The 14,483-nt window shown below is 45.1% G+C and overlaps 1 protein-coding gene and 1 long non-coding RNA gene across 2 annotated transcripts in view; both read left to right on the top strand.

Moving 5' to 3' along the window:
• Nucleotides 1-14,483, top strand: part of LOC118386200 (follistatin-related protein 1) — a 67,215-nt gene that overhangs the window by 26,094 nt on the left and 26,638 nt on the right. Inside the window, exon 3 of the mRNA XM_035773731.2 lies at nucleotides 8,955-9,056. Within this exon, the coding sequence (XP_035629624.1) occupies nucleotides 8,955-9,056 (102 nt within the window). The remainder of the gene's footprint in view (nucleotides 1-8,954; nucleotides 9,057-14,483) is intronic.
• LOC127931094 (uncharacterized) lies at nucleotides 4,633-5,969 on the top strand. Its single transcript, XR_008139790.1, has 4 exons — nucleotides 4,633-4,726; nucleotides 5,042-5,101; nucleotides 5,641-5,820; nucleotides 5,880-5,969. It is a non-coding gene; the product is annotated as an uncharacterized LOC127931094 (long non-coding RNA).

Genomic DNA, 14,483 nt, shown 5'->3' with positions numbered 1-14,483 from the left:
TGCTGTCACAGTTACCAGCCCTTTCAAGCTTAACATCCTTATCATTTATCGCCCTCCAGGTTCCTCGGAGAGTTCATCAATGAGCTTGATGCCTTGATAAGCTCCTTTCCTGAGGACGGCTCACCTCTCACAGTTCTGGGCGACTTTAACCTCCCCACGTCTACCTTTGACTCATTCCTCTCTGCCTCCTTCTTTCCACTCCTCTCCTCTTTTGACCTCACCCTCTCACCTTCCCCCCTACTCACAAGGCAGGCAATACGCTTGACCTCATCTTTACTAGATGCTGTTCTTCCACTAACCTCATTGCAACTCCCCTCCAAGTCTCCGACCACTACCTTGTATCCTTTTCCCTCTCGCTCTCATCCAACACTTCCCACACTGCCCCTACTGGATGGTATCGCGCCGTCCCAACCTTCGCTCTCTCTCCCCCGCTACTCTCTCCTCTTCCATCCTATCATCTCTTCCCTCTGCTCAAACTTTCTCCAACCTATCTCCTGATTCTGCCTCCTCAACCCTCCTCTCCTCCCTTACTGCATCCTTTGACTCTCTATGTCCCCTATCCTCCAGGCCGGCTCGGTCCTCCCCTCCCGCTCCGTGGCTCGACGACTCATTGCGAGCTCACAGAACAGGGCTCCGGGCAGCCGAGCGGAAATGGAGGAAAACTCGCCTCCCTGCGGACCTGGCATCCTTTCACTCCCTCCTCTCTACATTTTCCTCCTCTGTCTCTGCTGCTAAAGCCACTTTCTACCATTCTAAATTCCAAGCATCTGCCTCTAACCCTAGGAAGCTCTTTGCCACCTTCTCCTCCCTCCTGAATCCTCCCCCCTCCCTCCTCCCTCTCTGCAGATGACTTCGTCAACCATTTTGAAAAGAAGGTCGATGACATCCGATCCTCGTTTGCTAAGTCAAACGACACCGCTGGTTCTGCTCACACTGCCCTACCCTATGCTCTGACCTCTTTCTCCCCTCTCTCTCCAGATGAAATCTCGCGTCTTGTGATGGCCGGCCGCCCAACAACCTGCCCGCTTGACCCTATCCCCTCCTCTCTTCTCCAGACCATTTCCGGAGACCTTCTCCCTTACCTCACCTCGCTCATCAACTCATCCCTGACCGCTGGCTACGTCCCTCCCGTCTTCAAGAGAGCGAGAGTTGCACCCCTTCTGAAAAAACCTACACTCGATCCCTCCGATGTCAACAACTACAGACCAGTATCCCTTCTCTCTTTTCTCTCCAAAACTCTTGAGCGTGCCGTCCTTGGCCAGCTCTACCGCTATCTCTCTCAGAATGACCTTCTTGATCCAAATCAGTCAGGTTTCAAGACTAGTCATTCAACTGAGACTGCTCTTCTCTGTATCACGGAGGCGCTCCGCACTGCTAAAGCTAACTCTCTCTCCTCTGCTCTCATCCTTCTAGACCTATCGGCTGCCTTCGATACTGTGAACCATCAGATCCTCCTCTCCACCCTCTCCGAGTTGGGCATCTCCGGCGCGGCCCACGCTTGGATTGCGTCCTACCTGTCAGGTCGCTAATACCAGGTGGCGTGGCGAGAATCTGTCTCCTCACCACGCGCTCTCACCACTGGTGTCCCCAGGGCTCTGTTCTAGGCCCTCTCTTATTCTCGCTATACACCAAGTCACTTGGCTCTGTCATAACCTCACATGGTCTCTCCTATCATTGCTATGCAGACGACACACAATTAATCTTCTCCTTTCCCCCTTCTGATGACCAGGTGGCGAATCGCATCTCTGCATGTCTGGCAGACATATCAGTGTGGATGACGGATCACCACCTCAAGCTGAACCTCAGCAAGACGGAGCTCCTCTTCCTCCCGGGAAGGACTTCCCGTTCCATGATCTCGCCATCACGGTTGACAACTCCATTGTGTCCTCCTCCCAGAGCGCTAAGAACCTTGGCGTGATCCTGGACAACACCCTGACGTTCTCAACTAACATCAAGGCGGTGTCCCGTTCCTGTAGGTTCATGCTCTACAACATCCGCAGAGTACGACCCTGCCTCACACAGGAAGCGGCGCAGGTCCTAATCCAGGCACTTGTCATCTCCCGTCTTGATTACTGCAACTCGCTGTTGGCTGGGCTCCCTGCCTGTGCCATTAAACCCTACAACTCATCCAGAACGCCGCAGCCCGTCTGGTGTTCAACCTTCCCAAGTTCTCTCACGTCACCCCGCTCCTCCGCTCTCTCCACTGGCTTCCAGTTGAAGCTCGCATCCGCTACAAGACCATGGTGCTCGCCACGGAGCTGTGAGGGGAACGGCACCTCAGTACCTCCAGGCTCTGATCAGGCCCTACACCCAAACAAGGGCACTGCGTTCATCCACCTCTGGCCTGCTCGCCTCCCTACCACTGAGGAAGTACAGTTCCCGCTCAGCCCAGTCAAAACTGTTCGCTGCTCTGGCCCCCAATGGTGGAACAAACTCCCTCACGACGCCAGGACAGCGGAGTCAATCACCACCTTCCGGAGACACCTGAAACCCCACCTCTTCAAGGAATACCTAGGATAGGGTAAGTAAGGGTAAGTAATCCTTCTCTCCCCCAACAAGATTTAGATGCAAGTGGCTGTTCCACTGGTTGTCATAAGGTGTATGCACCAATTTGTAAGTCGCTCTGGATAAGAGCGTCTGCTAAATGACTTAAATGTAAATGTAAATGTAAATGCAAGGTGTAATTAATAACTTCACCATGTTCAAAGGAATATTCAATGTCTGATATTGTTTTATTTTTACCCATCCACCAATAGGTGCCCTTCTTTGTGAGGCATTGGAAAACCTCCATGGTCTTCGTGGTTGAAACTTTGTCCGATCCCGGGCAGTGTCACAATCAGTCATGACCGAGAGTCCCATAGGGCGGCACACAATTGGCCCAGCACCGTCCGGGTTAGGGTTTGGCTGTGGGGGCTATACTTGGCTCATCGCGCTCTAGCAACTCCTTGTGGCGGGCCGGACGCCTGCAGGCTGATACCGGTCGTCAGTTGAACAGTGTTTCCTCCGACACATTGGTGCGGCTGGCTTCCGGGTTAAGCGGGCGGGTGTTCAAAAGAGCGGTTTGGTGTTTCGAGGAATGCTTGACTCAACCTTCGCCTCTCCTGAGCCCGTTGGGGAGTTGCAGCAATGAGAAGAGATCGTAATTGGATATCACGAAATTGGGGAGAAAGATATATTTAAAAATCCACTGCTCGACTGAGGGACCGTGTCAATATTTATGTGTAAATAAATGTACATGTTGGGTACAAAGATGAGGTAGTCAAAATCAAAAAATCAGGATAAATAGGTATGAGTTATTATTTGACTTGTTAAGCAAATATTTAGTCCTGTTTTGTTTTAGGCTTGCCATAAGAAATGGGTTGAATACTTACTGACTCCAGACATTTCAGCTTTTCATTTGTAATACAAATGTATTACATGGCTTATAGAGTGACAGAATGGTAGAGAAGAGCTGTGATGTCTGAATACACTTCCCTCACCTGGAGATAGAGAGAGATATGAAGGAAGGGACTAGTGAGATTGTAGTGCCTCAAAATGTTTAAAGGCTGATCAATATACATTCATAAGCAAATCATTAATCACACTCAGACAGCTCTGATTTCCGATTGGCTCAGTTGGGGTTTATTATTGGCCAATCATTAATCACCCAGACAGCTCTTGGCTGCTATTGGCTCAGATTGGACAGATTGTGTTTTACGTTATCAGTTCAAATAAACAAAGGCCATTACTTAACTCAATATTTTAAGAGCCTCAGTGTGTGTGTGCATGCATGTGTACGCTAGTTGTGTATATGAATGTATATCTTTCTGGTATGACTGTAATCCGAGGTGATGCTTGACCTTCTCCCTGTCAATAGGACAGTAAGACATGCGTCTCTCTGAGCCTCACATCCCCTGTCACCATAGAAACTCCCCATTCAGAGCTGGTGGAACAAAAACTGCTCTCTCTTAGCTAAAATGAAAGGTGGTCCTGCAGGCAATATTTGGAGAGGTGTAGCTGGAGCTAGACTAAACTAAGCAACATCAGCACATCCATCACTCTGCTAGGGTCATCAGAGAGAGAGAGAGAGACTGCAGGTTTCAACAGGCTCCTCTCTCTGGTCTCTGGCCATCTATAGCTAACTGTCTGAATGGACCACTACTCCACCAACCCTCAGGGAGGCATTTGAAGAAGTATTATAGTATGACCTCAGCTGTGGTTTGTGTGGAAGGGGGATGTGTGAGTGTGTTTGAACTTTTACACCAAACAGGGTTGTGTGTGTGTGTGTATATATGCCTTTCCACCAAATGGTTGTCTCTCAGGTAAGGGTTAGTACATTAGTACATTACAATAGGCTGTTTAGCCCCCTCCTCTCTCTCTCTCAGGTAAGGGTTAGTACATTAGTACATTACAATAGGCTGTTTATCCCCCTCCTCTCTCTCTCAGGTAAGGGTCAGTAGTTAGTACATTACAATAGGCTGTTTAGCCCTCTCCTCTCTCTCTCAGGTAAGGGTCAGTAGTTGGTACATTACAATAGGCTGTTTATCCCCCTCCTCTCTCTCTCAGGTAAGGGTTAGTACATTAGTACATTACAATAGGCTGTTTAGCCCCCTCCTCTCTCTCTCAGGTAAGGGTCAGTAGTTAGTACATTACAATAGGCTGTTTAGCCCTCTCCTCTCTCTCTCAGGTAAGGGTCAGTAGTTGGTACATTACAATAGGCTGTTTAGCCCTCTCCTCTCTCTCTCAGGTAAGGGTTAGTACATTAGTACATTACAATAGGCTGTTTATCCCCCTCCTCTCTCTCTCAGGTAAGGGTCAGTAGTTAGTACATTACAATAGGCTGTTTAGCCCCCTCCTCTCTCTCTCTCTCTCTCTCTCAGGTAAGGGTCAGTAGTTGGTATTTTACAATAGGCTGTTTAGCCCTCTCCTCTCTCTCTCAGGTAAGGGTCAGTAGTTGGTACTTTACAATAGGCTGTTTAGCCCCCTCCTCTCTCTCTCAGGTAAGGGTCAGTAGTTGGTACATTACAATAGGCTGTTTAGCCCCCTCCTCTCTCTCTCTCAGGTAAGGGTCAGTAGTTGGTACATTACAATAGGCTGTTTAGCCCTCTCCTCTCTCTCTCAGGTAAGGGTCAGTAGTTGGTACATTACAATAGGCTGTTTAGCCCCCTCCTCTCTCTCTCAGGTAAGGGTCAGTAGTTGGTACATTACAATAGGCTGTTTAGCCCCCTCCTCTCTCTCTCAGGTAAGGGTCAGTAGTTGGTACATTACAATAGGATGTTTAGCCCCCTCCTCTCTCTCTCAGGTAAGGCCTCAGTAGTTGGCACATTACAATAGGATGTTTAGCCCTCTCCTCTCTCTCAGGTAAGGGTCAGTAGTTGGTACATTACAATAGGCTGTTTAGCCCCCTCCTCTCTCTCTCAGGTAAGGGTCAGTAGTTGGTACATTACAATAGGCTGTTTAGCCCCCTCCTCTCTCTCTCAGGTAAGGGTCAGTAGTTGGTACATTACAATAGGCTGTTTAGCCCCCTCCTCTCTCTCTCAGGTAAGGGTCAGTAGTTGGTACTTTACAATAGGCTGTTTAGCCCCCTCCTCTCTCTCTCAGGTAAGGGTCAGTAGTTGGTACATTACAATAGGCTGTTTAGCCCCCTCCTCTCTCTCTCAGGTAAGGGTCAGTAGTTGGTACATTACAATAGGCTGTTTAGCCCTCTCCTCTCTCTCTCAGGTAAGGGTCAGTAGTTGGTACATTACAATAGGCTGTTTAGCCCCCTCCTCTCTCTCTCAGGTAAGGGTCAGTAGTTGGTACATTACAATAGGCTGTTTAGCCCCCTCCTCTCTCTCTCAGGTAAGGGTCAGTAGTTGGTACATTACAATAGGCTGTTTACCCCCTCCTCTCTCTCTCAGGTAAGGGTCAGTAGTTGGTACTTTACAATAGGCTGTTTAGCCCCCTCCTCTCTCTCTCTCAGGTAAGGGTCAGTAGTTGGTACATTACAATAGGATGTTTAGCCCCTCCTCTCTCTCTCAGGTAAGGGTCAGTAGTTGGTACATTACAATAGGCTGTTTAGCCCCCTCCTCTCTCTCTCAGGTAAGGGTCAGTAGTTGGTACATTACAATAGGCTGTTTAGCCCTCTCCTCTCTCTCTCAGGTAAGGGTCAGTAGTTGGTACATTACAACAGGCTGTATTGCCCCCATATGACCTGCATGTTAGCCATTAGCTTCCTAAAGGCTGATTGGAGAGATGGCAGGTCACAGGATCCTTCAGGGATTTCTCCCACATTCCATGACTCACCCACACGCACGCGCTAACACAACACACAGGGGAGGGAGGAGAGCGAAGAACAGGGGACCCGAGGAGGGGGTGGGGTAAGAATTACATAGACCATGGGAACGGGCCCAAAGGAAAACACAGCTCAGACTCCAGATGTGGATACACCCTGTTTTAAACACACACACACACTCACACACACACACAGTGAAAATGGGGAGGGAGGGGGTAGTTGGGAGGGCTGTAAGGCTACTCCCAGAGCTGTGCTTGGCAGCTGGTGATTGGCTGGCCTGTTGCTCATAATGAACTGGACTTGGCAAGTATACTGCCCTTGTTTCAGGAGAGACAAAGGCACAGAAATAGAGAAACAACGGAAAGAAAGAGCAATAGAAACATTTACAAGTATAAAGAGAATGAACAAAACCAAAGACTGTTAGTGTGTGTTCTGTATGAGGTCATATCTTCTCCACAGAATACATATACAGTTAGTATTTTCCTACTATTCACACACACACACACAGCTCTTCTATCCTTGTGGTGACCTAGAATGTATTTACATTAAAGATCATATTGTCCCTAACCCCAAACTCCTAACCGTAACCCAAACCTAACCACTAACCCCTTACCCTTATGTTATTTCTAACCCTAATTGTAAACCTAAGCCTAACACATCAGCTTAAAATTGCCTTTGTCCTCATGGGAATGTGGGAAATGTCCCCACAAGGGAGACATTTTCCTTGTTTAACTATCCTTGTGGGGACTTCTGGAGAATTTCGGTCCCCACAGCGATGCCATCACGAATCAGTACACGACACTCAAGTTCCCGAGTTGCGCAGCGGTCTTAGGCACTGCATCTCAGTGCTAGAGGCGTCACTACAGACACCCTGGTTCAAATCCAGGCTGTATCACAACCAGCTGTGATTGGGAGTCCCATAGGGTGGCAAACAATTGGTCCAGGTTTGGCTCTTGTAGGCTGTCATTGTAAATAAGAATTTGTTCTTAACTGACTTATTACTAATATAAGAATTGTCCCTATCGCCACATTGTGTTGGCTAAGGCTTTTACTACAGGCCACTTCCTGTTTACACTATGTCGTTTCTTGAGGTGAGCATGACGTAGTTGACATGGTAACTAACAGCTGCCATAAACAGGAATTAATGTGAGAGACCTTCACTCAGGTAGAGATAGAGAGAACTTGTCTGTGCTCTGTTGGAAGGGAACTGCTTTGGCCCCATTTAAGGACAATTACCCGTTGTCATGGCAATGAGATAGCCACCGTGTCTTCTGGGAGTTTGTAACAAAAATTGTGCCCCTCTAGTAAGGCAGTTATCAGCATGCATGTTTGTATATTTGTTTGCCCCTATTTGGCCAGTAATACCACATATCAGTTCAATTAGTACAGTATTCTCACTAACAGGTGCAACAAATATAGCCCCTCATGGCTCTAAATATGTTAAGGAGCCAGCGATTCTTTCCGTTCCAACAACATTTTACCATAATGCACCATAATTCACAGTATGTTGCTGTGAATATACAGCAGTGTGTGCATTACTGTAAAATTGTATAGCAGTGTAGTGGAATGCCGTTGAGCCCCCATAATGTGTTGCTCTTTACAGTACTGTACGTTAATATATAATTACAGTAGATAGCTGTACATTTTTTGCTGTAAATTCACAAGCAATTTGTTACAGTTGTGTGTGTGTGTGTGCGTCCACCAATTTGTAAGTCGCTCTGGATAAGAGCGTCTGCTAAATGACTTAAATGTAATGTAATGTAATGCGTGTTTGTGTGCATGTTTTTGTGTGTGTTTGTGTGCGAGTGTGTGTGTGTGTGTTTTCTGAATGTTTTGTTGTGGTTCCTGAGGATTTCTGAGTTATGCTGTTTCTTTCATGTGATTGCATCAGCGAAACTGATAGTATTCTGATAGGGAGTGTGATAGGAGCCCACTGAAACTCACCCTACATGTGAAATCACTCATTCTATTCTGAAGAACACTGGCTCTTCTGAGAATGGGGCAACAGTGACGCCTTGTGTCTGAGACATGTAAATGCTGTATTTTTTCCTGTGTGTGTGTTTGTGGGTGTGTGTGCGTGCATATACAACAAAATACAACTGCAAATGCCCAAAAAGACCAATGTATCAAAATTAAATATAATATACTTTTGCAAAGTATTGTACTTAATTACTATACATGTATTTTGTAGAACAGCAACAACATTCTCATTAACGGTTTCAGAAACGTCTTACTTTCTACGACTGTGATATGTTGTTATTTATATACCTTAGTTGAATGAGTTTTCACTCTGGATAAGAGCATCTGCTAAATTACCAAAATGTATATGTGAAAATTAACAACTACAAAGCACACTGGGTATTGTCATTGGCCTTGTTTTGGGGTGGAGATCATTTGAGTAATACACAGCATTCTTTGAAATTATACATTTTTACAAATATATTTATATTTAGTTAGCTATAATGAAATAGGATACAAATTACAGCTTTCCAATGTATCTTCTTACAAAATACATTGGAATGTAAGTTCAGCCCAGTGCAATACAACATACAGAATACTCAGAAGTAATTATAATACCTATTTAAAATACATGTAACAGAAGTACTACCCATCTGTGTGTGTTTGTGCTGACAGTGTGCTCATTTGCCAAAGCTGTGTGTTTGTTTTCAGCACGAACAATGTGTGTTTTCTCTTTCCTCAGGAAGTGCAGAGTAAGAGTAAAGTGTGTGCCAATGTGTTTTGTGGAGCAGGAAGAGAGTGTGTCGTCACTGAGAAGGGAGAGCCCAGCTGCTTGTGTATAGAGGTGAGGCGTGTGTGTGTGAGTGTGTGTGTGTTCATTATCAGGACCACAAGTCACCAGAATGTCCCAACAAGGTAGGAAACCAAGAAAATGTTTGAAAAGTCAGGACCTTTTTCATGTTACTCACATCAATAGTGGCACTCAGCTCAACATTTTTTTTAAAGTTAAAGGGTTAGATCAGCTTTAATATTGCAGATAGATTGTGGCTTCTATCAGTGTAATTGTCTGCATATTTTCCAATCCCCCATATATTATTTTACATATAAACAGTAGCAGTCAAAAGTTTGGACACACCTACTCATTCAAGGGTTTTTCTTTATTTTACTATTTTCTACATTGTATAATAATAGTGAACACTATGAAATAACACATATGGAATCATGTAGTAACCAAAAAAGTGTTAAACAAATCCAAATATATTTTATATTTGAGATTATTCAAAGTAGCCACCTTTGGCCTTGACAGCTTTGCACACTCTTGGCATTCTCTCAACCAGTTTCATGTGGTATTCAACTGGAATGCATTTCAATTAACAGGTGTGCCTGCCTTCTTGTTTGTGGAATTATTTTCTTTCTTAATGTGTTTGAGCCAATCAGTTGTGTTGTGACAAGGTAGGAATGGTATACAGAAGATAGCCATATTATGGCAAGAACAACTCAAATAAGCAAAGAGAAATGACAGTCCATCATTACTTTCAGACATGAAGGTCAGTCAATCCAGAAAATTTCAAGAACTTTTAAAGTTTATACAAGTGCAGTGGCAAATACCATAAAGCGCTATGATGAAACTGGCTCTCATGAGGACCGCCACAGAAAAGGAAGACCCAGAGTTACCTCTGCTACAGAGGATAAGTTCATGCTTTATTACTGAAAATAAACAAAAGGCAAGATGGCGGCGACAGAGAGGGCCTCCTCACTTCTAATCCGTAGGAAACTTTGCAGTATTGAGTTTTTTTATGTATTATTTCTTACATTGTTAGCCTATAAAATCTTAAGTGTTATTACATACAGCCGGGAAGAACTATTGGATATCAAAGCGATGCCAACTTACCAACACTACGACCAGGAATACGACTTTCCCGAAGCGGATTCTTTGACCGAACCACCCGGGGCATTTGAACTGATTCCAGAGGCTGGCCCAAAAAAACGTCGCCGCAGAAGAGGAGGATGGAGTGGCCTTCTTTATTTATTTATTTTTTATTTCACCTTTATTTAACCAGGTAGGCTAGTTGAGAATAAGTTCTCATTTGCAACTGCGACCTGACCAAGATAAAGCAAAGCAGTTCGACACATACAACAACACAGAGTTACACATGGAATAAACAAACATACAATCAATAATACAGTAGAAAAATCTATATACAGCATGTGCAAATGAGGTAAGAGAGGTAAGGCAACAAATAGGCCATGGTGGCAAAGTAATTACTATATAGCAATTAAACACTGGAATGGTAGGATGTGCAGAAGATGAATGTGCAAGTTGAGATACTGGGGTGCAAAGGAGCAAGATAAATGAATAAATACAGTATGGGGATGAGGTAGATTGGTTGGGCTGTTTACAGATGAGCTATGTACAGGTGCAGTGATCTTCTGGTCAGACTTTGGAGGCGCGCACACCACCCACTGCTTAGGAGTATATTACTCGCTAATGTCCAGTCTCTAGATAACAAGGTAGATGAAATTAGGGCACGGGTTGCTTTCCAGAGAGACATCAGGGATTATAACATACTCTGTTTCACGTAAACATGGCTCTCTCGGGATATGCTGTCGGAGTCAGTACAGACCCTGTGATTTTTTGCGCGTCTCGCCGACAGAAATAAACATCTCTCCGGGAAGAAGAAGGGCGGAGGTGTATGTTTCATGATTAACAACTCATGGTGTAATTGTAACAACAAAAAAGGAATTCTATGTTTTTTTGTTCACCTTACCTAGAATTCCTCACAATCAAATGCCGACTGTATTATCTCCCAAGAGAATTCTCGTTGGTTATTGTCACAGCCGTGTATATCCCACCTCAAGCCAATACCACGATAGCCCTCAAGGTATTTCACTGGACTTTATGCAAAATGGAAACCATATATCCTGAGGCTGCATGTATTGTAGCTGGAGATTTTAACAAAGCAAATTTGAGAACAAGGCTACCTAAATTCTATCAGCATATTGATTGGAGTACTCGCGCTGGCAAAACACTGGATCACTGCTACTCTGCTACTTTCACGATGCATACAAGGCCCTCCCTTGCTCTCCTTTCAGCAAATCTGACCAAGACTCCATTTTGCTTCTCCCTTCCTATTGGCAGAAACTCAAACAGGATGTACCCGTGATGAGGACTATTCAACGCTGGTCTGACCAATCGCTTCAAGATTGTTTTGATCACGCGGACTGGGACATGTTCCGGGTAGCCTCAGAGAATAATATTGATTTATATGCTGATTCAGTGAGTGAGTTTATAAGGAAGTGCACAGGAGATGTACCCACTGTGACTATTAAAACCTACCCTAACCAGAAACTGTGGATAGATGGCGGCATTCGAGCAAAACTGAAAATGCGAACCACCGCATTTAACCATGGAAAGGTGGCTGGGAATATGACTGAATACAAACAGTGTAGTTATTCCCTCCGCAAGGCAATCAAACAAGCAAAATGTCAGTATAGAGACAAAGTGGAGTTGCAATTCAATGGCTCAGAGTCTACAGACCATCACGGACTACAAAAAGAAAACCAGCTATGTCACGGACACCGACGTCTTGCTTCCAGACAAACTAAACACCTTCTTTGCCCTCTTTGAGGATAATACAGTGCCACCGACTGTGGGCTCTCCTTTTCCGTGGCCGGAGTGAGTAAGACGCTTAAACGTGTTAACCCTCGCAGGGCAGCCGGCCCAGACGGCATCCCTAGCCACATCCTCAGAGCATGCGCAGACCAGCTGGCTGGTGTGTTTACATACATATTCAATCTCTCCCTATCTCAGTCTGCTGTCCCCACATGCTTCATGATGGCCACCATTGTTGCTGTACCCAAGAAGGCAAAGGTAACTGAACTTAATGACTATCGTCCCGTAGCACTCACTTCTGTCATCATGAAGTACTTTGAGAGACTAGTCAAGCATCATATCACCTCCACCTTACCTGTCACCCTAAACCCACTTCAATTTGCGTACCACCCCAATGGGTCCACAGATCATGCAATCACCTTCACAATGCACACTGCCCTATCCCATCTGGACAAGAGAAATACTTATGTAAGAATGCTGTTCATTGACGACAGCTCAGCATTCAACACCATAGTACCCTCCAAGCTCATCATTAAGCTTGAGGCTCTGGGTCTCAACCTCGCCCTGTGCAATTGGGTCCTGGACTTCCTGACGGGCCGCCCCCAGGTGGTGAAGGTAGGAAACAACATCTCCACTTTGCTGAACCTCAACACAGGGGGCCAAAAGTGTGTACGCTCAGCCCCCTCCTGTACTCCCTGTTCACCCATGACTGCGTGGCCATGCTCGCCTCCAACTCGATCATCAAGTTTGCAGACAACACAACAGTAGAATGCTTCATTAACAACAACGATGAGACAGCCTACAGGTAGGAGGTGAGGGCTCCAGAGTGTGGTGCAGGAAAATAACTTCTCACTCAAAGTCAACAAAACTAAGGCAATGATCGTGGACTTCAGGAAACAGCAGAGGGAGCACCCCCCTATCCACATTGATGGGACCACCCACATTGATGGGACCACCCACAACCGCAGTGCTTTTCAGAGGGTGGTGCGGTCTGCACAATGCATCACCGGGGGCAAACTACTTGCCACTTCTTTGTTGTCTCCACAGAGGAACTCTAGAGCCCTGGCTGAGTCTTGGTGGTTCCAAACTGTTTTTGGGGAGCATCAACGCTGCAGAAATGTTTTGGTACGCTTCCCCAGATCTGTGCCTCGACACAATCCTGTATCAGAGCTCCACGGACAATTTCTTCGACCTCATGGCTTGGTTTTTGCGCTGACATTCACTGTCAACTGTGGAACCTTATATACAGTTGAAGTCGGAAGTTTACATACGCTTAGGTGGGAGTCATTAAAACTTATTTTTCAACCACTCCACAAATGTCTTGTTAACAAACTATAGTTTTGGCAAGTTTGTTAGGACATCTACTTTGTTCATGACACAAGTAATTTTTCCAACAATTGTCTACAGACAGATTATTTAACTTACAATTCAATGTATCACAATTCCAGTTAGTCAGAAGTTTACATACACTAAGTTGTCTGTGCCTTTAAACAGTTTGGAAAATTCCAGAAAATTATATCATGGCTTTAGAAGCTTCTGTTAGGCTAATTGACATCATTTGAATCAATTGGAGGTGTACATGTGGATGTATTTCAAGGCCTACCTTCAAACTCAGTGCCTCTTTGCTTGACATCATGGGAAAATCAAAAGAAATCAGCCAAGACCTCAGAAAAGAAATTGTAGACCTCCAAAAATCTGGTTAATCCTTAGGAGCAATTTCCAAATGCCTGAAGGTACCATGTTCATCTGTACAAACAATAGTATACAAGTATAAACACCATGTGACCACGCAGCCGTCATACCACTCCAGAAGGAGACACATTTTGTCTTCTATAGATGAACGTACTTTGGTGCAAAAAGCTAATCAATCCCAGAACAACAGCAAAGAATATTGTGAAGATGCTGGAGGAAACAGGTACAAAAGTCTCTATATCCACAGTAAAATGAGTCCTATATCGACAAAACCTGAAAGGCCGCTCAGCAAGGAAGAAGCCACTGCTCTAAAATCGCCATAAAAAAGCAAGACTACAGTTTGCAACTGCACATGGGGAAAATATTGTACTTTTTGGAGAAATGTCCTCTGGTCTGATGAAACAAAAATAGAACTGATTGGCCATAATGACCATCATTATGTTTGGAGGAAAAAGGGTGAGGGAGGCTTGCAAGCCGAAGAACACCGCCCCAACCGTTAAGCACAGAGGTGGCAGCATCATGTTGTGGGGGTGCTTTGCTGCAGGAGTGACTGGTGCACTTCACCAAATAGATGGCATCATGAGTCTGGAAAATTATGTGGATATATTGAAGCAACATCTCAAGACATCAGTCAGGAAGTTACAAAATGGGTCTTCCAAATGGACAATGACCCCAAGCATACTTCAAAAGTTGTGGCAGAATGGCTTTCTGTTGGAAAGTTCATCGGCTCGTCTCTCCATCTGCTTCCAAGAAGTCTCTCGTGGTTAGAATGGATACGTCAGTCCCATTCAGAAATGTTCTTATAGAATAGTTGTTTCCGCAGTTGTTGGTCTTCGCATTCCAGGTCGACATAATTCCTAGCTGCAGACTAGTAATTAGTATAGAAGATTTGCTCTTATTCTGTCGGTATCGATAGTCTCAGAGTTTAACGATTTCCCGCCGTGTAGCCAATACTCCACGTGGTTT

Source organism: Oncorhynchus keta, chromosome 7 (genome assembly GCF_023373465.1).
Source record: "Oncorhynchus keta strain PuntledgeMale-10-30-2019 chromosome 7, Oket_V2, whole genome shotgun sequence".
In the NCBI taxonomy this organism is placed as follows: domain Eukaryota; kingdom Metazoa; phylum Chordata; class Actinopteri; order Salmoniformes; family Salmonidae; genus Oncorhynchus; species Oncorhynchus keta.
The sequence above is the reverse complement of the archived record's forward strand: the minus strand, read 5'-3'. Positions and strand labels throughout refer to the sequence as shown.